General features: G+C 38.2%; 2 protein-coding genes across 5 annotated transcripts in view; one reads left to right on the top strand and one right to left on the bottom strand.

Moving 5' to 3' along the window:
* Positions 1-25,120, top strand: part of LOC149043226 (tyrosyl-DNA phosphodiesterase 1-like) — a 48,736-nt gene that overhangs the window by 14,997 nt on the left and 8,619 nt on the right. For 2 of the 4 annotated variants that reach the window (XM_089212406.1, XM_089212404.1), the window contains exon 4: positions 9,671-9,737. The exons of 1 other annotated variant lie outside the window; for it this stretch is intronic. In XM_089212406.1, coding sequence (XP_089068532.1) covers positions 9,671-9,737 — 67 coding nt within the window. Of the gene's footprint in view, positions 1-9,670; positions 9,738-10,226; positions 10,335-25,120 lie in introns of all 4 variants that reach the window. One more of the 4 variants, XM_089212403.1, reaches the window with a different exon arrangement.
* Positions 11,899-24,642, bottom strand: LOC149043228 (uncharacterized). The gene is made up of 9 exons (XM_089211940.1): positions 24,570-24,642; positions 23,955-24,375; positions 22,256-22,416; positions 21,719-21,880; positions 18,838-18,915; positions 18,235-18,302; positions 17,773-17,841; positions 13,345-16,829; positions 11,899-12,894 (listed from the first exon to the last, which is right to left on the bottom strand). Exons 3-9 carry the CDS (start codon positions 22,365-22,367, stop codon positions 12,828-12,830), a joined length of 4,041 nt encoding a protein of 1,346 aa, XP_089068066.1. The 5' UTR covers positions 22,368-22,416; positions 23,955-24,375; positions 24,570-24,642; the 3' UTR covers positions 11,899-12,827.

Genomic DNA, 25,120 nt, shown 5'->3' with positions numbered 1-25,120 from the left:
GGATGGTCGTTTCCGTCAGCAACTTACAATAATTGACGTGTCGATGAGTGTGACACGATTAATTATCAGCACTTACTTTGAGGAGACGCTTTTTCTACAAAGATGATGCCTTCAAGTTTTTGGGCTGTGTGATAGAATAACCTGAAAACAGATAAACTGGAAAACAAAAAAATGATTAGTAGTCGATACAAGATTAAAATGCTGTCAGTTAATTTTTTTCTGTGGGTCCCCGACGTACCAACTGTCGAAATACCTTACGACGATACTGCAACCACTGACTGACAAATCGAGACGTAAACTACAATCTACTGAGAACTTTATTGACGCTATCAAAGACGTACAGATACCTGACGACTACAAACTTGTGTCTTTTGATGTGAAATCACTGTTCACCAGTATTCCACTTCAATTGGCTCTACAGTGTACTGAAACCGCCATCCATCAGTCTACTGATGCACTACCATTACCGACAGAAGACATTATGGACCTACTTAACCTCTGCCTTACATCGACTTACTTTCAGTACAACGGGAAACACACAAGCAGTTGCACGGAACAGCTATGGGGTCGCCGGTCTCCGTTGTTGTCGCAGAAATTGTGATGCAAAACATCGAGGAACGCGCCCTTTCAACTTGCCGACAAACCATACCGCTTTGGTTACGCTACGTAGACGACACATTTACCGCCGTACACAAAGACGAAATTGACGCTTTTCACAATCACCTTAACGAACAAAACACCGACATTCAGTTTACCAGGGAGATCGAAGAAGACGGCAAGCTTCCTTTTCTCGACTGTTTGGTAGGCCGAAACAACAACGAACTACGAACAACAATATACAGAAAACCGACGCATACCGACAGACTTCTTGACGAATCATCCTACAACCCGACTTCCCACAAAGCTACGACTATCAAGACATTGACAAGACGAGCGCAACTTGTTTGCAACACACCGAACAGTTTATCTGACGAAAACAAGTACCTTGACCGTGTTTTTGACAAAAACAACTACAACACTGACTTCATTAGACGAAACACTCACAGGGTGACCGACACTACAGAAACTAACAGGGACTCCACATCTATCACGACTACAGCTACTATACCCTACATCAAAGGCACTTCTGAGGCTATCGCGCGGATCCTACAACCTTACAACATTCGCGTAGCTCACAGGCCTATAACTACTTTACGACATTTGCTGACCAACGTTAAAGACAAAGACGAACCCAACAACAGACAGGGAGCGATTTATAAGATCGAATGCTCCGACTGCCAGGCCTCCTACATTGGTGAGACTGGTAGAAACCTTAACACGCGACTAACTGAACACAAACGATCTACTAGAAATGGCGATGTAAACAATCACATTTCTGAACATCACCGACAAACTAATCACAGAATCGACTGGGACTCTGCTAAATGCTTAACCTACAGTACAAACTACTTTCAACGACTGACTCTGGAAAGCTGGTTCACTAACTTAGAACAGACGCCTCTCAACAGATGTCAACAATTACCAGCACCTTACAAACGACTCATTAACGACGTGAACAAACCGACAAACAGACCGACAAACAACAGACGGATCGAAACCGACCAATGACTGTTAACAAACTCTACATGAGTCTTCCAGCCAATCACATCACGGCTAAACAGACCAATCACGTTCAACAGACCAGACTTTATAACATCATCGACTGACAACTATTCCTTACTTGACTCTGAAGATGACTATCGCACAGATAGTCGAAACGTCAGTCACCAACAACAGTTCTTTTCAGAACTACACTCACCCGGACGATCACACTACACAAACTAATTTTTTTTTGTTTGAAATATAACCATCGGTTATTTGTGAGCCAGTTAGTGCGTTAGCTTTTAGAATGCAGCTAACTATTTTGATCAGTAGGAATGCTTAAACTGGTGTTGTCTTCGAAGACAAGTTTGTCGGAATCTAACGTTTCATCAAAATTTTATGCCAGTGAAAAACAAGACATATTTCAACTAGCTATTTTCGCACGCGGACATAGTTTCGTACCTCTAAACCTTAAAATCTCATCGGTAGTCTGAATAACGGTGTATCAAAACTGTAAAGAGAACTTACATGATGATCAGTCAGGACGTGGAAACTGAATGGCTCTTTTTATTCCAAAACTTTTGTCAACGATACAAGATTAAAATGCTGTCAGTTAATTTTTTTACAATGTTTTTTTTGTTTGAAATATAACCATCGGTTATTTGTGAGCCAGTTACTGCGTTAGCTTTTAGAATGCAGCTAAATTTATCAGCGTCACTGAAATCCACATAGGTATGTGATCAACGGGAAAAAAAGAACAAAAGAAAATACATGAAAAACGGCAACATATCGATGTTGATGTTCATTTGAACACGGCTCATTCACGGTAGTGTTAGACCGATTAGTTACCATTCTACCAAGAAGAACAGTCAGGTAATCTGGGATCGAATGACATCAAAGTGGTCAGTCGAGTGTGCGCAGGCTCGCGTGTGAAGAAATTGAGACTGATCGAGACTGTGTTATTAGTAATGATTCGGAATAAATTGTTCACAGTATTTTGCAGGCGTTGATTTATAACGATCAAGATCTTTGAAGTGGAAAGGACATAATACCATGAACATGGCTTCAGTCAAGGTAGCAGTAAGAGTGAGGCCCCTTAATAAAAGGTAAGCCAAAATGAAGTATTTGATTCGGCCTATCTAGCAGAACGCTAGTTCAAAATTCTCGGTGATCGATGTCAGGCGTTTAAATATCCGTGAAATGTATCCGTTGGGAAATAAGTATGTCACTGTTGACGATACTTGTTGAAGACTGCGACTAAATTTTTAGAACTAAAGACTTTGTTTTAAATTTAATAGACTTCTTTGTTTTGCATTAAAGAAATGTAAAATGGTTTCCGTGTTTACAGAGCCTGATGTAAACACGCGGGAGATTGGGAGAACACGAGATAAGAGTAGGAAACCACGACGCGAAGCGGAGTGGTTTTCCTGCTTATCGAATGTTCTCCCAACCTCCCAAGTGTTTACATCAGGCTATGTAAACACGGAAACCATTTTACATTTCTTTTATAAAATAACTAATGGAAGAGGAAAGAAAACCTTGTTTACATACGCTCATGTAAAATGGTTTTATGGCCAATCAGAGCGCGCGTACTATTTGAATTATTTTATAAATCAGTGCGCTAAACAACAGAAACAAATACGGTGAGCTGAAATACACAATAACAAAAATGTAAAATCTGATTATAAATGTTTTGTGGGGTTAAACAAATCCAATGAAAAAGATAATCACATTGGTACAACTGAACTTGGTAAGAATCTTCTTTAAAATGACCAGCATTAATTAGATTATGTGACACAGTTCATAGACATGATTAGGTAAAAAGAAAAACGAGATCAAGAGAGTTTATTGTGAGATTGAGTATATCTTTGTACTTTACATAGCAATAGAATTGAATTGTGTGGTTTTAGCTTGAGAGTATATTTCCCCACACTTTTGATTAATAATGGATAATACATTTGTTTAAATAGAATAGTTGTTAGAATAGTTATTCATGGTCTACACTTCAAATCTATGGAAACAAGCCAGGTAAATTATGGCCGTTATAGAAAAAATTTGCACAGATATACACATAAACTTTCCAGTGTAAGTATTGAGGAGGAATCAACTTGTTATTTTTAAGTGCTGGTGTTATGAGAATTTGGGTCTTTGTAAACTGGCAAGCTTTGGAAGTTTGAAACTTTAAGTGTAAAGTAATTTGATGAAATGTTAAATAATAAATGATTCATTCACTAAAATCTTAAAAAAGCTTGAAATTTACTTAGTGCTCTCCTGTTATTCCTTCAGATGTTTGAAGATTTGGGTACTGATGTGATAAGGCAGTGTTTGAGGGTTGCTGAATGCCTGTATTTTTGCTTGTGGTCAGAAGGGGGCCAGTAACTCCTACAGTATGATGGGACAGGAAGTAACAAAACACAATTAAGTTTTTTTTTTTTTAAATCAAAGACCCCTGGTACTATCATAAATTTTAGTGTCCATAATAGCAATCTTTCATCATGCATTCTGATTTCACAGGTGCCCTTTGACTATTGTTTAGTGTCATAGCATTTTATAATGCTGTAAATAAACATTTTTTTTTAAGTCATGGGTACATGTTTCTGTGGGAATTTCCATGTTAACAGCTTGCTCTGTCACTAACAAACTTTTCATGATTCTTGCTGCTCCTCATTATGTTTAGTGCATGGACAATTAAAAGAGCCTTCAAATTTGGTCCTCGAGTTGATCATAGCACTAATCTGAAACATTTGGAGTCCATTTCAATTTAGTAAATGTCAAAACAGATGTGCAAAGACAATAAACATCACAATGATCAATGCAATCACAATGGCACCAGGACTTTGGACTTCTTTGTAAGGATAGATTTAGAGCTGGGAGCCGACTAATTACGACTAATTACAAGGAGTACACACCAATTTGCATATCCCAAAGTGCCCAAAACAACTCGTTTCTATACTATCGTGTATTTATAATAAAGTTCGGATATAACGTGCGCTGTCATTGGTTGAAAGAGCGTGCTCTATGAGAGTATAGAGCATAGAGCTGAGCTAAAGCTGTCACGCCATCTACCATATTGTAGCATGTTTGACCTTTTCCGGGACTTCTTTTTAGCTTTTTTCCAATAATTGAAGGTGAAATTTCGGAACAAGCGAGCCGGCAATTAGCAACAGAAGAACCAAACAAACGTTTGTAAACATACCAGGCGCCGTGATTTACGTTATTAAAACGTGAGCAGATACAAAAATCCTCAAAGGAAAAACAAAATAGATATTCCGAGTTTAAAGATTTTCATGCTCAGTTAGATTGCAAGCTTACGTACGGTAATAAAAATCAAACACAGCTAACACTCGTATAGTATATAAAGTTCAGTGTTCAAAAACAAAACAGAAAAAAACAGAAATGATGAAAAATATAACCAAACTGACATAATTGTTAAAATTCATACCAATCATGACGGTGTCTGAGCGAATATGATCATGCTGAAGTTCATCGCGGCTCGCTCATCATGGCGATCTCCAGTCATCACAATAATGCAAGCCTCAGAAACTACATCGGCCGCCCTTCGAGTGAAAAAATAAGAGCTTGCTCTGATATCCTTTCCGATACGTTGAGTGGAAAGTCACATCAGTCACTGCAGCCGAGTTTTGCGGCGCTGTCATCCCGCGCGATCTTCATGTTCTGGTGAATTCGGCTGTCTTTCATTCAACAAGCACTCGCCTTGAACAGTTTGTTTTCTACCTTGTCATGTGAAAAAACTCACGTGTTTTTATGAGCCATAACTCGGCTGAAGTTCACTGATCATTTCACTTCAAGATTCTGTATTAGACTTAAAAACTTCAAGCAAAAGTGAGTGTTAAATTCGACTTGCCGAACTATTTTAGTTTGTAAACTATCGTAGAATGTGAACTTTGATGGTTTTTGAACTTTGATGGTTTGACACTTTTGACAGCTTTAGTCTTGTACAGCCAATCAGATTATTTGAACCATTCTAACAGGGATTCTGATTGGCTTATTGTAGCGTGCTTTATGAGAGTATAGAGCATGCTGACGACACTGTTGTTTGCTTTGGAAATAAAGTTTGTTTTGAAAATTGAATGTAATGCTTGGGTAATTTAACGGATTCTTTATTATAAAACAAATAGAGAAGCCTTGACTGTGCTCTGTTCTGTTATAAAGCACTTAGGAAGCGGCTAGAGCACTCAAGAAGTGGGAAGAAACACTCCACTACGTCTCGTGTTTCTCCCTACACTTCTTTCGTGCTCTAGCCGCTTCCTACGTGCTTTATAACAGAACAGAACACAGTCAAGGCTTCTCTATTTGTTAACTACGAGTCAAAAATCACATTTTGACTTGCAAATGACAATACATGTAAGTAAATAAGTGATCTCATTTATAAACTACAATCAAAGAAATAGAAGAAAAAGAAGCTTGAAAAATGATGCTGTGACATGATTGGAACAGCTGCTTCTGAGAAGTACTAGTTGGTTGATACTATCAACTAAGATAATAAGCCAGATATTAATTCATGTCAGTGATCAAGACATAATTTCTCTTTACAATGTTAGTACAGTATCAAGCTGGCAAGTGACAAGAATGAAAAAAATATTATTATGCACATTAATTTTTCCAGTTGAACCACAATTTTGATATTCCATGGTTGATGGAGCAGTATCCTACTGATAAAAGGTCAAGATCAAATGTATTTTTACATTGAACTGTCAAATTGCTAAAAATCAAAAATTTTTTTTTCAAGTGATGAATTGATATAGAACTAAATATTATCTAAAGCTCTTTGGCTGGTTCATGTAGAATGAAAATTTATCTGCCACCTTAAACTCTGCTTGGTTATGAAAGTTCATATGGGAATACTATAGAGGTCCACAGAGGTAATTTTTGAGGGGGAAGGGCTTTGGTGTTTTGATGTATATGTTCTTGTGTATGAACACTGTTCCAAACCTTTATTAATTGTGCATGGAAATCATAGAGAGGTGAAGGCTCAACTTCATCCATATCCAAATGTTAAACTGTCTCCTGTAAGTTTGATGTTTGTGCAGTTACTGGTATCGAGATATGTCCAGAAGTGTATACAGTGACCAGAATGATGCAAATTTGTCAAAATTGTCAAAACCATGAACATTCACTTGATTTGATGACATTTCATCAAATTTGCCATTTTTGTCACTGCATGCATTTCTGGACATAAGTGGAGGTGGGGTGGCCACTCAAGGGAAATCATCCAATGGATAGCAGTGAGGCATTCAGATTGTGACACTTCCTTATCTAGCTTATAAATCTGCAGATAAATCCTCCTTCTAATCATATCAAAGATTATCAGTACTATTATCAGTTTTCTTTTTATCAGTCAGTCAGTCAGTCAGTCACTTAATTTAAAAAAAAATCAGTCAAATTACTCAATGGTGAAGTATAGTTTTGATAAAATAATAATGGTTTGTCTTTTTTTGACAGGCCAGACTGAAAAAGCATTTGGAACACATCAACACATCATAGGTTAGTCTTGTGATGATACATTCAAGAATGAAGATGTCGTTACTACTATGTACAAACAGAATTGCAAATTATGAGAAACCGATTTACCAGTAGCTACAAAACTTGAGTATCTAAAACAGTTCTGAGATACAACAAAAAGATGATAACATGCTGCACTTTCATAAAATGAAGAAAATCATTGTTAAAATAACAATGACTGTTATTAGTGAGTGATCTTTATTCTTAATGATGAGTTAAGAGCTTCTCTCCTTACAATCGCGATGGATTTATTTTTTCAGGCTTTTGAAAAGTTTAGTTATCATGATTTTTTTTTCAACAAAATGATGCTACTGTTGTACAAAGAGGGCTTAACCCTTTAACTCTCATGGGTGACCAACACAGAATTTCTCCTTACAATATCAATACAATATCAAGCAGACAAGTGATGAGAAACAAGAAAAACATTAATGATGGGATTATTAGTTGATCCAATACCAAATTCTCCAAACTAACATCACAAGAACTATATGGCAGACAGTAAGGAGAATTGTTAATGAGATCTTGGGAGTTAAAGGATTAAGAGTTGTGATCAGCACAGCAAATCTCAGTGCCATGGACTGGGACCAGAAAACACAAGGGTACATGAAAGTTATATGTTGTTAATTCGTATTATTAAAAAAGGTGCATTCCCCTTGAATATGACATCATATAACTAGCAGGGTTCTCAATAGAAGGCGGCAACCAGCAATTGATCACCGCTTACTTTGGGATTTATAGCTGCTTACTTTGTGTTTAAGTTGCTTTTCTTTTCTTTGTTTTGTTCTGCAAGTTTGCTTGAGTTGTTTCCGAATTTCTCTTCCATTTCTTGTACAACTGTGATCCAAACCAAACTGGAAAACTTGCTTATGGTTCTGGACTCAATCGATGAATGCCATTTTACTTGAGTCTAGGCATTCACAGTGAAACATGGTAACGAGGCCTCCTACTTTAGCAGTGGTCACCTCCTACTTAAAAATCTATTGAGAACCCTGAACTAGAACACTGTAAATGAAGAGCAGACTTGTTGAACATTTCCTTCTGGTTGGTAATCAGTATTTCTTCCTTTTGGTCTTTTTGTGTGTACTGTATCATATATTGGATTGAGAGGATTAATACCTTGAAAATAAATTAAAGTGGAACTGAATGCATTAATTTATAAAATAAAATGAACAAAAATCATGGTCGGTAAAATCCTAATTGAAAAGACAAGTTCCCATGCAGAAGATTCATGAGTGTAATGTTTGGTGCAATAACTGCATTCATTTGGTTCTTGAGGAAATTTTCTCCTTACAAGCAAATTTCCCTTCTTCCGGCACAACATGGCCTGCTGCATTCAATTGTTTCTTTTTCAGGGTTTGGATGAGTCCAGTGTTTCCTAAACTTTCCAAGTTATCTGGTGAAGAATCTACAAACTATTCACCAACTTATTTTATAGAGGATTTATTGGTAAGGAAATTGCCAAACTAAGGTTAATAATAGTTTGGCATGTGGATTTTATTTTTGATCATGGAGTATTTACATGTCAGATCAGGTCATGTGTGCATTTTTCTTTGTACAGAGACTGCATCTACAGTAAGTTTTTCACTCTGTTGTAGTCAGGTAGAGAGGGAATGTGGGATGTGACCCCTTTTTTGTTTTAGCTCAGATCTGGAAGGGTCAATGGGAGAAAAACTCTTTAAGGTCAAGGAAGGGTCAAAAAATTCCATTTTTTGTCAGGGGATAGTAAAATTTTCAGGACAAGTACAGGGATGTGTATACAGCTACATGTATACAGCTGGTCAATTTCATACTGTTTTGTATTTCTTTGGTCTGTTAGAGTTTTAGACATATTTTTTGGCAGGAAAAAGAAAGCAACAAATAGGGGGTTTTGCCTCGAGAGATCAAATCTCTTCTGAAAACTTAGCTAGATAGCTTTCCAAATTTTGAACACCTAACTGAAGAAGGAAGGCCAGTGGGGGGTGGGAAGGTCCTGATCCTGGTTCACATTTACTCTAAACAAATTTGAAAGGAATAACATCAAGTCTTCCCTTACCTTGCCTTCAGTAAAATGGAATCACCCAGTGGAATTGAACAAATTTGTAATTCATCTAGCAACACCTTAAAATTAGGTAATTGTCTTCTTTGAAACTTAAGTTCTTCACCAGCATGGACCTAGCTCTGATGACATCAGCTCCAAGTGACCTGTGATTGGTCTGTTTTCCAGCATAGGTTCCCTTGGGAACAACAAGGACCGTTGGCTGTCTTCTGAATGATTACAAAGCTTGTCCTCATGTTATTGTAACATGATGTCCAGTCCCCCTCTGCATCTGGTTAGTATGTTTCTCAATCTCAATCAATCAATCAATTATTATTATTGGTAGTTTAATTATTAATATTTTTTTATTATCACTAGTATCTTGATAAGTAAATTTTAAAGTAATTACTGCAGTTTGCAGAAGCATCAAAAGTGTCCACTGTGTTTGGGTTATGTACTTCTATATAACATATAAATATATTTTTAATTTTTTTAATTTTTTTTTCTTGTAAGTATAATTGTGTGATCTCTGATAGTTTTCTTTCTCTGTAGCTGGTGGCTCAATACCATATAGCTCCAAGACAGCTTTGAAACAGCCTTATCTTTCAAGTTTCTTTTGGTAAGTCACCCTTAATTTGTTTTCTTTGGATTAGATTGGTTTTCATAGACCTCAGCTTCATCCCAATTCACATGACATGAAATCCATGAGTGCGGCATTGCAATTTAACCCTCCACCACCCACATCCTTCCTGAATATGATAAAAATCAGCAGAACTTATGGAGTCTTTTATCTGGTGGGTGGCATCAGCATCCACTGCTGTGTAGGGATATGAACTTGTCTTGTCAGGGAACCCAGGCAGGGAATGTTCCTGATCCTTTCAATTTGGAGTCAAGCACATTCATCACTTGTCTCAGTATGCTTCACAAAATGGCACTTTTTCTCAATTTTTGAATTGGACCAATTACTGAGGTGTAGGCTTAGATAAAAGCCTTAGATCTATTTAAAAGTTACATCCAAGAAATTTTTACTCTATTTTGTTAGCATAGGTCTTCTCACATTCTTGAACAATATGATGGGTTTTTGCCTTTTTGCTTTTGGTTTTTTCAGCTCTTGGAAGTCTCATTCCTATGGTAGAAGTTGCACTTCTCCTCACATTAAAACATACACCAGGGTATCCCCAGATTGGAGCCGCATGAGCTGGTTTCTTGTGACAAGGTGATAAAAACTGAGTCCTCTCTGCAATTTATCTTTATTAAGTTATGCTGCTCTAGAAATTTTAGAAGTTGGAACTTCCAGGCTTCATTATGTTTGGGGCTGTTTAAGGTTTGTTCAAAAAATTATTTCAGTATAACAGTCAGAATCTTTTCAGGTTTGTCACTGTTGTCTTGGGTATGACTGATATAATTAAAAGAGTCTGAATATTGTCTGCTTTCCTTTGGAATCCCCCTGGGTATACCCATGTGGTGTTTGTAGTCTTTCTAATTTGGCTAGAATGAGCAGAAGCTTTGGATTTCCCCCATCTGTCTTTGGGCTATATCTGATTGGCCAAATCAAAATATCAAGCCAATTATTTTGAAAAGACAATGTTTTTAAAATGAAAGGTTGTTGGAGTCTTAAAAAATGGTTGATGTTGTCTTGAAATTTATGCAAAGTCGGGGGGGGCAGGGGGGGTCAGAAGATTTTTCTTGTGTCACAATAAAATTTACCTGATCCCCAACAAGACTCTGTAATATTCTTATGATCCCCCTCCACCCTTTAACTCCCATGAGTGACCAAAACAGAATTTCTCCCTACAGTATCAATACAATATCAAGCAGACAAGTGGTGAGAATAAAGAAATATATCAATTTGGGGATAATTAGTCGATCCAATACTAAATTCTCTGAACTAACTTGATAAGAACAGTATGGTTGACAGTAAGGAGAATTACAAATTTGATCTGGGTATTAAAGGATTGATTGGCAGTCAGTTTTTTTATGGTCAAGCCTTTATACTCTGTTGGTGATGGCAGATCTCCTCTCCTTTCCCCCTGAAAACCAAGAGATCCCTGGGCACATGCAGAGAGTCAGGTACTTAAAATCAGTGGTTCATCTATGAAAGTCTCCTGTTTCATGTCATCTTTGTGTTTTGTCAAAACAGAATCTCCCTGAATGTGGGATGTCAAATACAACACACCTGATGGTCATGGTAGAATATGGTCACCATCATAATCACTGCGGTCAGAGAATCACTGGGTTAAAATGGACACAGAGGATGTCAGGGGATGGGTAAAGGCAAAAAAGAGAAAAATGAAGAGAGAAAGAAAGAAAACTCAGAAAGAAATGAAACTCAGATTTTGTTGACACTCACTTTGAAGAAAATGTTAATTTTTGAAATACTCATGTCTTAAAAATCATGTTTTGATCAGAATTTCAGGCTTGAGTCATGCAAACCAAAATAAAAATAATCCTGACAGAGCCTGTTTCAGGTGTTCAGTAAACATCTTTGACTCCTAAGAGTGACCAGCATCCAGTTTCTCCTCACAATACCACCCCTGAATCAAAAAGTTAGGTCACTAGAATAAAAGGAAATGATCACCAAGTTAAGAAGCTTACTTGATTCTTAGATAAATTCTCCTTGTTGCTGCCTGAGGAAATGTATGGAGATCAGTATGGAGAATATACATACTGATGTTAGGGTGGAAAGGGTTAAATATCAAAGACAAAGAGAAATAATTATACTACAACAGTGACAGCCTCCTGCTCAGCAAGTCTCTGAAAGATCAATTATTGCAGACAAATTTATCATGTGATTGTTATCATCATCTATTTATTAATATATAATGCTTTTAAATATAAGTGATAAAAAAAGTACTTTATCTCAATCTGCCAGGCTTAAGATATGAGTAGAAAACAAATAAGTTTACCATACTAGTTTTTCCTACTGATTCGGACTGTTTCCTTTTGACTAAAACTTTGTTTGGCTTTTTTACGGCAGTCACTTGAAACTACACATGTCCTTGCTTAGATAACCTAAATCATTTTAAAGAGGAAACTGACAACTGTAAAATATGTGTATTTGCAAAACTTTGTTGTGAAAAATGTTGCTATGCAACCAATCATACCTTTCCCACGAGGGAAAGAATCAAAAGAAAAAGGTTAAAAAATTTAAAAGAAGTCTGCAAACTTTCGGAAACTCTTGCTTTCATTTCAGCTTATTATCGATGATACCTAGTTTTGTTTTGCCTTACTCAGTAATTTTCTTCGATTGAAACTTTTTAATATGTACATGTGTTTAAGACCTGAGGTTAAAGTAGAGACATACGCAGAAAAATCGTCAAGAAGTGAACCATAATCTTTGCAGGTCACAGGTATCTTGTTCGGGCCGAGGTAATTAACAATTGGCGCAGATCGCGAGTTTGTAACATAGGTTGATTTCCATAGGAAAAATCAAAAAGTATCATAAATTATATTGATTAAAACTCGGAAATTTTCTTATTGATAATATGCCTTATTCTCAGCTTAAACAAAAGCGAAGCACCACAATTAAATCAGGCCTTGGTCTCAATTCATTAAGACATCCTATGTTCACGTCATTTAGACCTTACGGAATTGACCTAGTTAAGTTACCCACGAGTAAGGTTCACAGATTATTAAGCATTTTCTCAATGTCCTCGTTGCGTGGAGTTACTCTACCAGTCTCGAGGGCTTGGAAGTTAGAGTGTTCATTTTATGGCGCCTGTTCCAGTTCTTCTTGATCCTTTACTTCCGTTGGTGATACTTGTTCTTCTTGTGATCTGAAATTAAAGAGAAATTACTGTCATTGAGCCGAACAAGTCACTTGGAACCGCGTATGAAGTAAATGCGTGCTCTCTTCTCTTGAAAGCTTTTTTTATACGCTGAGAATGCACGAGTAAAACACATCTGATAACTCGAGTTACTAAATTTAGCTTACTTTGAAATGCCGGCTCCTTCTCAGTGGAGAGGAGAGAGGACGACGCCGCCAATAAAACACCGTCTCATTAACCTATTATTTTCATCGTCTTTTTTTTTCGTTCTTTTGTGTGCGTACTCTAATTATAATGTTTTACGTCAACTGTGTCTTCTACACCAACTTCTAAGAGCAAAACTGTCTCGTAACCACCATCCTTTAGAGAGGGTTTGAGTCGACCTTCTTGCTCAGTTTAGTAAAAGTATTTCACATGAAGGTGGAATTATTGAAGTCCTATTTATAAATTGCTACTCACGATTCATTGTTGATTTCTTTAAAATCGATTGTGACGTCATCACCAATGAGTACAAACGGAGCCCAAAACCGCGGGGCATTAAAGTCTTCTGATTCTCGCAGACATTTCATCGCCCGGTTGAGTGACACGCTGGCGCTGTTTCCATCCTTCAGATGTTGGTAAAAGCTTCTCATAAACTCCATGGTAGCCTTGTCATCAATTGACCAGAGTGCGACCAGAACAGAGCGAGCACCAGCACCGAGGAAAGCCCGTGCAATGCCGACCACACCTTCACTTGACACCTCGCCTTGGGCACTGTGACAACAACTCAACACAACAAGCTTTGCACGCAACTTCGCTGCTTGAACATCAGAAATTGTTAGCCTGAAATCTTGTTCTTCTGGTCTTCTGTATTTTCGTTCTGGATTTGGAGCCAATGCAATTTCCCCAGTCTCGAATTTTCCGTGCGCAGCAATGTGCACCAAAGCAACCGAACCGATTCTCTTTAGTACCTCAGCCTTGGTTGGCTCTTTTCTTGTGAGTGGGTGGATACCAAGCATCGCTCCGATCATCTCCACTTCCTTTTTGGCGAAAGGCAAGGGTGAAAATCTATTCTCTCCGAGAATGGTGGTAAAGTCTTCTAGACATGGATCTCCTACGAGCAACGCCCCACTCTTGTAGTGATATTCTTTGGGAGAAGCGTTGATCAGTTTCATAGACATCAATGACGGAAGAATGCGTATCCTCATGGACTCACTGAGGTACTTTGATTCGGAATCCAAAAATGCAGCAAAAGGGGCGAGGCACAGTGGACCATCAGGAACGACAACCAACTCGCCATCTTCGATCAAATTTGAAATAGGACTTATGATGCACTCATGAAAGAGACGCAGAGGATTCTCGTCAGACTGTAATGGGTTTCCTGTTTCCTCACCTCTTTCCTCGGCGGGTGGCAATTCTTGTTCGGTACTTGACCCGTCTAATGTGCGGTTTTCGCAGATTACCCTGAATCTTCCTCGAATTTCCTTGTAAGTCTTCTTCCTTAAGCAATTCAAATAGTCGGTCGCATCTCCAAGGGGATATTTCACTTCTTTCTGTGTAAACTGTATGTTTCTGTCTTTCCCGATTACCCACAGGTTAACTGAGTTCCCTGATAGTGCAACAAAAAGCGTTGGACCAGAGATATCAGTGACCATTTCGGAGATCCCTGTTTTACCCTCGACTGATCCAGAAACTGCCAGTTGGGATCCATATCGTCGTTTGATGAGATCCAACAAGGCCTCGGCTCGTCCTTGGTCCGCAGCACACAATGCCTCGTCGAATTTTGACAGCTTGAGCAAAGTTCTGCAGAGTAACTGAGAATTGTCTTGACGTGCATTGCGGAAGATTATTTTCGACGCATCGTCAGCTTGCAGAACTCTCAAGTCATTGAAAAGTTTAGTACTGCGTTGATAATAATCAACCGCTTGATGCAAGTCTCCAGAGCTTTCATAAGTATGACCCAGATTGGCTAAATAAGTTCCCTCGATTATTTTCTGCCCCGATGGCTGAACCATGGTAAGACATTTCTTGTTGCACTCGATGGCTCGTTCAAAGTCACCCTGTTCAACAAGAATTTGCGCAAAACCGGCATAGACCACTGCCTCGATTTCCTGGTCTCTCAGTTCTTTGGCCATGCTAAGCGCTTTCTCAAGATACTCGGTTGCCTCGTTAAAATCATCCCGTCGAACATTAACAGTTCCAATAAGGGCATAGGCTAGAGCCTCGCTCTTCCTGTCCCCTACGTGTTTAGCGATATCAAGGTAATCCTGGAAAAACTGCATGGCTTGAAACAATTTACCCATTAAAAACCAACTATGACCAAGAACAATTGAGGCTCCCAACCTTATTAACGGTTCTCCAGCAATATTTAGACATTGCTTGGCGTACTTAATGGCTTGATTGAAATCACCCAGCCCGTGATTAGCCGAACCAAGATTTTTGTAGGCACGTCCCTCGCCTGCCCTGTCTCCTAGTTCTTTAGCAATACTAAGATGTTGTTTGTAGTACTCTATGGCTTGATTGAAATCACCCAGGCTGAAATAAGCCGAGCCAAGATTGTTGCAGGCACTTCCCTCGCCTGCCCTGTCTCCCAGTTCTTTAGCAATACTAAGATGTTGTTTGTGGTATTCTATGGCTTGATTGAAATCACCCAGGCTGTTATAAGCCAAGCCAAGAATTTGGTAGGCAAGACTCTCGCCTGCTCGGTCTCCAAGTTCTTTAGCAATACTAAGATGTTGTTTGCAGTACTCTATGGCTTGATTGAAATCACCTAGCAGGTGATGAGCCACGCCAAGATTGCTGTAGGCACATCCCTCGCCTGCCCTGTCTCCTAGTTGTTCAGCAATACTAAGATGTTGTTTGACGTACTCTATCAATTGATTGAAATCACCCAGCCCGCAATAAGCCAAGCCAAGCTTGTTGTAGGCACATCCCTCGCCTGCCCTGTCTCCCAGTTGTTTAGTAATACTAAGATGTTGTTTGTGGTACTCTATGGCATGATTGAAATCACCCAGATTGTGATAAGCCGAGCCAAGATTGATATAGGCGCTTCCCTCGCCTGCCCTGTCTCCCAGTTGTTTAGCAATTCTAAGATGTTGTGTTTGGTACTCTATGGCTTGATTGAAATTACCCAGATTGTGATAAGCCGAGCCAAGATTGTTGTAGGCACATCCCTCGCCTGCCCTGTCTCCCAGTTGTTTAACAATACTAAGATGTTGTTTGTGGTACTCTATGGCATGATTGAAATCACCCAGCTCGTAATAAGCCGAGCCAAGTTTGATATAGGCGCTTCCCTCGCCTACCCTGTCTCCCAGTTGTTTAGCAATTCTAAGATGCTGTGTTTGGTACTCTATGGCTTGATTGAAATTACCCAGATCGCGATAAGCCGAGCCAAGATTGTTGTAGGCACATCCCTCGCCTGCCCTGTCTCCTAGTTGTTCAGCAATACTAAGATGTTGTTTGTGGTACTCTATGGCTTTATTGAAATCACCGAGCTTGTAATAAGCCAAGCCAAGATTGCTGTAGGCGCTTCCCTCGCCTGCCCTGTCTCCCAGTTGTTTAGCAATACTAAGATGTTGTTTGTGGTACTCTATGGCTTGATTGAAATCACCCAGCCTGTGATAAGCCGAACCAAGATTGTTGTAGGCACGTCCGTTGCCTGCCCTGTCTCCCAGTTTTTTAGCAATACTAAGATGTTGTTTGCTGTACTCTATGGCTTTATTGAAATCACCGAGCTTGTTATAAGCCGAGCAGAGAATGTTGTAGGCACTTCCCTCGTCTGCCCTGTCTCCCAGTTTTTCAACAATGCTGAGATGTTGTTTTTGGTACTCTATGGCTTGATTGAAATCACCCAGCTTGAAATAAGCCACGCCAAGAAGGTTGTAGGCAAGTCTCTCGTTTTCGCTGTCTCCCAGTTCTTTTGCATTGTGTAGGTCTTGCTTCATAATTTCGATTTCTTTCTTTGTCTTAGGTTTAAAAAATGTAAAGATAAAAGCATTAAAAATTAATGTTGTAATGTTTGTTTATTTGTGTCACTTAATTTTAATACTTGTACCGCTGCTTTAAATTCAAGAATGAAAGGTGCCTCTGTGCCTTGGTTTACTAAGAGAGACGAAAGGCTATCTCAGTGGAAAGAATTACGTTTTCTTAAAATGCAGTATTATTACAGTCGGAGAAAATCGAGTTCTATCAATCTTTTCAAAATTATATTTTAGTCCAAAATTTCAAAAAAAGAATTTCGCTTTTAATTTCTTGCCCCGAGCGAACGCTGTTTTTTTTCGGTCGTGATAATCGAAAATTGAACAAATTTCTTGTTGTTGTTACTTCATAATTTTTTTACTTTGAGAAAGATTTGCGATATCGGCGGTTAGAGAAATGTTTTGTGAGTGGAAAGCCCCGCATTTTTTAATCGTGAACTACAATGTATCTTCTATGATATAATTTTTCTTTTCTTGGCCCCTATTATGTCATCTGAAAGGACTTGGGGTTGCCAATTATGTTTCAAGTAAAACGGAATTTGTAAATATTATGTTTAACTATTAATATGCTATTGTTGAGCTCGAAATCTTTTTTTTTCTCAAAATATGGTATTAAATGGAACAGTGTCAATTAAATTCTCGTTTTGTGAAGGTTTAAGTCGACAAACAGAACTCTTGATCACCCCCCATTCTTTGGAACCTGTACTTAGCGTGCCATTCCCCGTGGGTGACCGCCTAATACAGGTTTGATTGTAGTACTATTAATCATCAGCAATGCACGACTGATTTTTTTTCTCTTAGACATTTCTTCTCTCTGACATTGTCCTCAATGTCATCACCACTAACACCCCAATATCTAGTGCACTGATGTTACATTTAACATGATGCTAAGAAGGAGAATGCGAAAAAATTTACTAGACCATAGACTTACATTGCCTGACTTTAAACATTCGTGGAAAGACCTGTCTCTCAGTCGCCGCAGGGTATCGTTCCTTTCAATCTTCACACATCTGCAGTTAAAGATGCAAATATAATGACAAAAATAACTATACTGTTATAGGACTGTATTAGGGATCCGCAAATTCTTACTGAAAGTCCTTTTCAAGAGCGGAAGCTCTAGCGGTCAGGAAATAAGACTCTCAGATTTATTGTTTTCTATGTAATCGTTAAAAAAGAAAACCAAAAAAAATTAAAGTTTATTCCGTAAACTTGAAAGTATTTTTCATTTGAACTCTTGTTGACAAAGCGAGATGTTTTTAATGTTCCGATTGGCTTCCACATGGTGTGTATGTGCCATAATTTTGAACACTGAATATTTTAATCTAGATACTTGGCATACTAAGAGAGTAAGAGAGATCAAGTTCTTTGTATTTTAGATTTGACAAAAGGATACTGCTAATCCTTGAACACACCATCTGAGCGCTTCTCCATGCTTATTCAGCTCGAGACAGGCACTTGCTCCTATTCAAAATAACTCAGCTAGCATTATTAGATCGGATCTATGTGAACGACGTTTGTTTAAATTGATTTTCCTTTGCTAAGATAACAAATAAATTTTTGTAATTTTTCTCTTGGTTGGTTTTTGGAAACTTATCCAATTGTGAAAAGAGTTGTACGACGTTTGCAAAAATTTAAGTAAACGTTACGATGATTCCCTAAATTGTCTGTAAAAGACGGAAATTTATCCTATGCGCTTTGCTTCGAAAGATGAGTATTAGTGAGATGTCAATCATACCAGAAGGGTGCTTATGGGCGTGGTATTCTCGACTTTGGGAAGGGGACTGGTAATGAGATCTTAGCAGTCTTAGTTTTAAAATCTTGTCACTTCAATTTCTAGCCCTAAAATCGAAATTTCGAGGTACAAAGGAAAATTATCTGCAAAAAAACAACGCCTTATACCACTTTCACTGGTCATGAGAGACCCCACTCAGTAAAGCACAGTTCAATCCGTGGGGTGTGGGGTAGTTTTCGGCTTAAAAGAAGGAAAAAAAAATACCTCTAATAATTGCCTTCAGGTATGTTGGTTGTAATCGATAGGCGGCTGTTGCATCTCTCAGTGACTCCTGGTAGTTGCCTATAAGAGAAGTGTAATCTGATAGCAGAACGTCCTGTCGAACTTATATTGAGGGTGTGAATGGGGTTAACCGACTAGCGACAAAGGGCGTAAAAAATTACTGACTACCGACGAAATGGGGAAAAAATTACCGACTAGCGACAAATAAATTCTAACCGACAACCGACATGGTCAGACGTGATAGGGATGTTTGTATTCAGAAAGAACAGTATTTTGATGATTTCTAGCTCAGAAAATCCTTCTTCACCCAACGTAACTTAACCACATTAATTCCAAATTTAGCCGAATTATAGAATTTCTTGTCTTCAAATTACTTTAAATCCACGGGATCCTTCTTTTCGGTGAGCAGCGTGGGCTCATTTCTAGAACAGCGGCTCGTAATCGGGCTGACAAGACGCCCTGCTGTCTCATTTCAAGAACAGCGGATCACAATCGAGCCGACGAGACGCCCTGCTGTTGTCTTCTTATTGCTCGTCGTTTATTCATGCGGTCGGGTCATGACTGGGATTGCTAAAGTCATCGTGAGTTTTTTTCGAAAAGGTGAAGAAGTCGCCATCGAACGTCATCAAAGCAGGGTCCCAGTAGACAAAGAAGCTCATAGAGGAGTATCTGAACTAAAAAAAACATCTTACGGAGTTTTTAGGACTAAAGGAGCAGGCACATCAATATGGAATTGGCGGATTTTCGTTAAAGTTATTTCGCCTGGCGAAATCGCCTGCGGGCAAATGCGAAAATTTTGCAATTGTGACGGATGGGAAATGGCAGCTTGAACTTCCAAATTTAATATCGGATGAAAGTAGCAGTGAGCTCAACGGTAAGTGTGGAACGCGTGCAGCGGAGTTTGATGAATCACTTTAGTTCTGTAGTTAAATATTAAGCTCAAATATTAACGGATGAAAGTAGCAGTGAGCTCAACGGTAAGTGTGGAACGCGTGCAGCGGAGTTTGATGAATCACTTTAGTTCTGTAGTTAAATATTAAGCTCAAATATTAACGTGGTTAAACTCTGGTTCCACCGTTTTTTGTTTGTTGTTTTGTGGAGCGGAATGTTTTTTTTTTCTTTTTCACCGTCCATTTGAATGCGAAAATTGAGAAGAAAAATCTCTACAAAGAAGTAGCTAGTAAATCAGTTTATAAGCTTCTTTCTGATTAATTGGCGAATGAACAACAGTGTAGCTTAACATATTAAAGACCCCGTTTATTTATACACGCCCTTAAATTTATTCGTTTCAGAAAACCAGACGTTCAAATAATATTCAATTCTCTCCTCGAGGGAAGCTACGCACGAGAGATTTCGCTCGATGTGCACGTTTTATACATCTTGTCGAGCATTTGCTGATAAGAACTGTGTAAGTTTCTCAAAAGCCTACTAAAGAGAAAACTTATAACACACGGTATTTAATATTTTAGTACACATTATCCAAGAGGTCACAAACTGGACCGGAAAGCCAGTAGTGTTGCTGAAGGCGCCGGCTACATCTGATAAAAGCAAGCAGAAGTCAATGAAAGACACTGAGAATAAAGGTGACGAGTCAAAAGTGAGAAGGAAACGGAAATCACTGCGTTAACGAGGTTTAAGTGAAAACAAATAATGAATTATTACAAGTATTACACTTCGTCTAGAGTTTAAAGTCTTAAAACTGGGCAAATTGCATAATAAATGTGAATAATTAACGTGTATTTTTAATTATTAACTGAGATTTACCGACAACCGACAAAGGTCAAAAATCTTAACCGACAACCGACAAAGTAATGAAATTTTAACCGACAACCGACATTTTGACCCCCCCATTCAGACCCTCTATATTGAGCGGCACCGTAGGCAGTCACCCTGTGTTAGCGGTCGGTTGTCAAAGTCCTGTATTTTTTTGCTCTTGGTCACTGTAATTTTCACTTTTATTATGCAGTCACGGTCACTTTTGAGTTAGTCTCAACGGCCAGTTTCTATTGTCTTCCACCTGTATTGAGCGGTCATTTAAAGCGGAACTACTCAAATAAAACTAAGAATAATCTTTCAAGTAAAGTTCAATCTGTATATCTCCCGAAATCAATGTTGGTAGTATTTTTGAGTGAGTTTTTGTACATTAAATGGTAGATTATGGCATAAAATGGTATTTTTTATCGCTTTTTCATCACCCCCCACTCTTTGGAGGCTGTGTTAAGCGTTCATCCGCCATTCCCTGTGGGTGACCGCTGATTACAGGTTTTACTACAATTATAAAAAACTGAACATAAAGAAGAAAAAAGAGCGTAGGTCGGTAATCGTGTTAAATGGCTGACTCTGACAGAATATGTCACACACAGAAGGAATTATATCTGGGTAAGACAATATCAACTATTCTCTTGATTTATGCCCATACGTGCTACTATATCAAATAACAAATACAATGTAAAGTAGAATTTTGCAACACGGGTCGCGCACTTTCCTTTCAAGTCCACACACACAAACATGTGCTATACTCTTCCAAAAATTCGTTTCCAAAACTCAAATGATCAGTTTATTCGAGTGGAAATTATGTTGCTTTGAGTATCATGAAGTCGATCTGGGTATCTGAGTCAGCAAGAAAAAGCGAAAAAACAATAGAAATGTTAAGCAGAGAAAAGATTATAAATATCAGCGGTGTTGAGGTCAACGAAAACTGACTCAAGTTCCATGGGAGTATTACGAGACAAAGATGCCGTGAACAGATTCTAAACACAGCCATGTATCTGCGAACATGAACTACCTCACGGACTCAGTGAGGCCAACTGTTAAGCGGAGAAACGAAGTACGCTAAAAAGATTAAGGCCTTCATGATTCTCACCTAATTTGAAATGTACTGTTGCCCTGTTGTTGTACAGTTTGGCCTTCAATTCTTTGTTTCCGCATTTCACTTTAATTCCTTCCGTGTAAAAGTGAGAGGCGTTGAGAAAATCTCCCTTTAAGCAAACCTCGTTACCTTCATTCTTGTAAACTTCAACTATCGCTGAAACAAAACAATTTAAGCAACATTCATTAAATTGAAAACTACCATCGATTGTGGCCAAGGTATTTGAAAACAAAAGGGCCGGGATAAAATAAGTTTATCTTTTTTATCTTCACAAACTGTCTTTCAAAAGGGCTCTGGTACACGAATTGGAAGAACCTCCTGTTGAAAATATTGCGAAATAATAAATCTCGTCATTTCAGACTGTTTTCATTACGAAGTGCCCGCGTCAAAGAAAGAAATCTTACCCGAAATAACTTCAAAGAGAAGGAAAAAAAGCTAAAGAAAACAAATCAAGCAGAACTTACCTAGGTTATAACACAGGAAACATGATTACGAAGACTCATCTTGAAAAGAAAGCCGCACTAAGCTCACCTGTCAAAGTGTCGTCATCAAAATCAAGAGTTACTATTTCTTCTTCTTCTTCTTCTTTTTCTTCAGCGGGTGGTGTGACGTCATCCAAAGCTTTGCTTGAACCCTCCGCCATGAATGCTGGGAGTTTACATCTCACCAGATGTACGGCTCCTTTACGGTTCCTGTACAACAATAATATACACACCAACTTACGGTCTCAACACTGGAAAATCTGATTTGACTTTGAATTTTTGTACTAAATTTCTTTTCTTTTGCAGCAAAAAAACCAGGTGTTTTTTCTGTAGCTGTGGTGGAAATGTTCGCCTCTGACCACAGGAAGTCATGATCATGCACAGAGGGACACCATTAAAAATTCCCCATGAAACTATGTAACGATGTCTTTTGTGATCGTTTTATTCTTGTGTAATGTTCTCCTGATCGAAAATATATCCGCCTTGTCTTCTTCAGAGCTCTCGTCTGGGTTCGTCACGCAACACCATATTTTCTTACTTGCATGACGAGCTCAAGCACAGCTGTGAAGAAAACTTTTGACCAACCACCAGCCACATAAAGTCCACCATACTAATGATCCCTGAGCGACTGATCCACTGAATCAGATCCGTCCCATTTGGTCTTTCACTGCCAGTTTATCGAGTCATGAGGTCTTATTTCTTGGGAAATTATTGTTTGTCCATTCAGCAATTACTCATATTTTTGCTTTTAACTGCCACCGCTTCCGTAGCTCCCTTGAGATCTTTGTTTTGTCAACACAAAACACTAACTTTAAATATTGTCATATTGGTTTACAGTCTCTAGTTCGTGATTTATTGACAAACATGAACAATCTTTGGGTGTAGAATTAACTCAAAATTCTTGACAACGTCTCATGCATTATTTGAACGTTTCGCTCATTCTACATCTGTCATCACATAGTGGATTTTTCTTGTTACTTTTAAGTTAAACCACTCACATCAGTGTCTAATTGTTCACAAGATAGCTGGAGAATGGATAAAATGTTAAGGTTGATGGTGGGGCTATCACTATCCTTTGTTTAATAGGAAACGTGTCTATCAAAAAATTGAAATAAGTTCTTTAGACGCATTTAACAAATTCGCACAAAAGTTCTCACGGTGACTGAATCTGTCAGGTGTGAGCAAGGAAGAAAATTATCAGTCTAAAGGTGTATTTTTTTTGTCAAAGCCGATGACATAAAGGTTACTCACGACGAGTTAAAAAAACAGCGGTTTACATTTGTTTTCACATGGTCTTCGATCGTTTGCCATATGATTCTGAGAAACTGAAATTTTCCTTCTCGAGATGTAACGTTTGATGACAACAGCGAGCGCCCTCAATCTCACGAATGATAGTTGCTAAAGGTGATATTTTCTATCATTGTAAAACTGGTCATGAAACTTGAAAAATTCACGCTCCGACTGGGTTTGAGCGCGTGCCTGCTAGATTACGTTAGGCGCTATTTACAAGTTGGTTTCCATACAGGTTTCAATTTTTTTTGGCTCACAATCTACTTTAGCGCGGTGATCAATTCTTCAAATATTATCTACAGAGGAGTATGATTTTATTCATATAGTTTTTGAGACTAAAAATTGAAAATGCCTCTAAAAAGGGCAATAACAACCGATTCCTTTCTTACATGGATGGTAGTTACCATCAACAAGAGTAATTGACGTGTCGTGTGGCACGATTAATTATTAGTACTTACTTTCAGGAGACGCTTGTTCGACAAAGATGATGCCTTAAAGTGTATGGGCTGTGTGATAGAATAACCTGGAAACAGATAAATTGGAAAACAAAAATGATTAGTATAGAAACAATGATTTCTCAAAATGTTGACATGTTGCACAACCGAAGTCGTTACCACCCGATTTCATTCGAAATACTTGTTAAAACCCCTGCATTATTTTGATCAGTAGGAATGACTAAACAGGTGTCGTCTTCGATGCCTCTAAAAAGGGCAATTCCAACCGATTCCTCTCTTACGTGGATGGTCGTTTCCGTCAGCAACTTACAATAATTGACGTGTCGATGAGTGTGACACGATTAATTATCAGTACTTACTTTGAGGAGACGCTTTTTCTACGAAGATGATGCCTTCAAGTTTTTGGGCTGTGTGATAGAATAACCTGAAAACAGATAAATTGGAAAACAAAAAATTATTAGTATAAGAACAATGATTTCTCAAAATGTTGATATGTTCCACGAACGAAGCCACCACCCGATTTCATTCACACATTCCATAATTTGTGTAGAAAGTATAATTTTGTAAAAAACTGTTGATGACAAGTAAAACATTGAAAAAGAATTATTGCCAGCTAACCTTGAGCCAAAAACTATACGCCAAAGCCAAGATCAGCCAATGAAGTCAAATCTCGATATCAAGTAGATGTTTGTTTGCAAATAATCGTGACGAGGCATAAAACGTCTTTGAATACCAGAGATGTTATTTAAAGACTTTGATGGGAGACAAGTTTCATTTTCTAACGCGATTTACTGGTTTGGTTAAGTCGAAAATGAGAAATAACGTCAGAAATGCCTGAAAAACGTTGAATGATATACTTATTTCGGGTGTATGAGCACTGATTTTTTTTCAATCATCTATTAAACTTTTTCGAAATACTTGTTAAAACCCCTGTATTATTTTGATCAGTAGGTATGATTAAACTGGTGTTGTCCTCGAAGAGAAGTTTATCGGAATCTAACGTTTCATCAAAATTTTATGGCAGTGATAAACAAGACATATTTCAACTAGCTATTTTCGCACCCGACATAGTTTCGTACCTCTAAAACTTAAAATCTCATTGGTAGTCTAAATAACGGTGTATCAAAATTGTAAAGAGAACTTACATGATGATCAGTCACGACGTGGAA

The sequence above is a fragment of the Pocillopora damicornis genome, chromosome 7 (genome assembly GCF_964200805.1).
Source record: "Pocillopora damicornis chromosome 7, jaPocDami1.2, whole genome shotgun sequence".
Classification (NCBI taxonomy): Eukaryota; Metazoa; Cnidaria; class Anthozoa; order Scleractinia; family Pocilloporidae; genus Pocillopora; species Pocillopora damicornis.
The sequence above is the reverse complement of the archived record's forward strand: the minus strand, read 5'-3'. Positions and strand labels throughout refer to the sequence as shown.

Bases quoted from the DNA above. Each gene is read 5' to 3' on its own strand.
- LOC149043228 (XM_089211940.1), bottom strand. From the start codon at position 22,367: ATGGCGGAGGGTTCAAGCAAAGCTTTGGATGACGTCACACCACCCGCT. The intron at 21,881-22,255 runs GTGAGCTTAGTG...GTTTTGTTTCAG, and splicing joins TGATGACGACACTTTGACAG to CGATAGTTGAAGTTTACAAG. The intron at 16,830-17,772 runs GTAAGTCTATGG...TTTAAACCTAAG, and splicing joins AATGTTTAAAGTCAGGCAAT to ACAAAGAAAGAAATCGAAAT.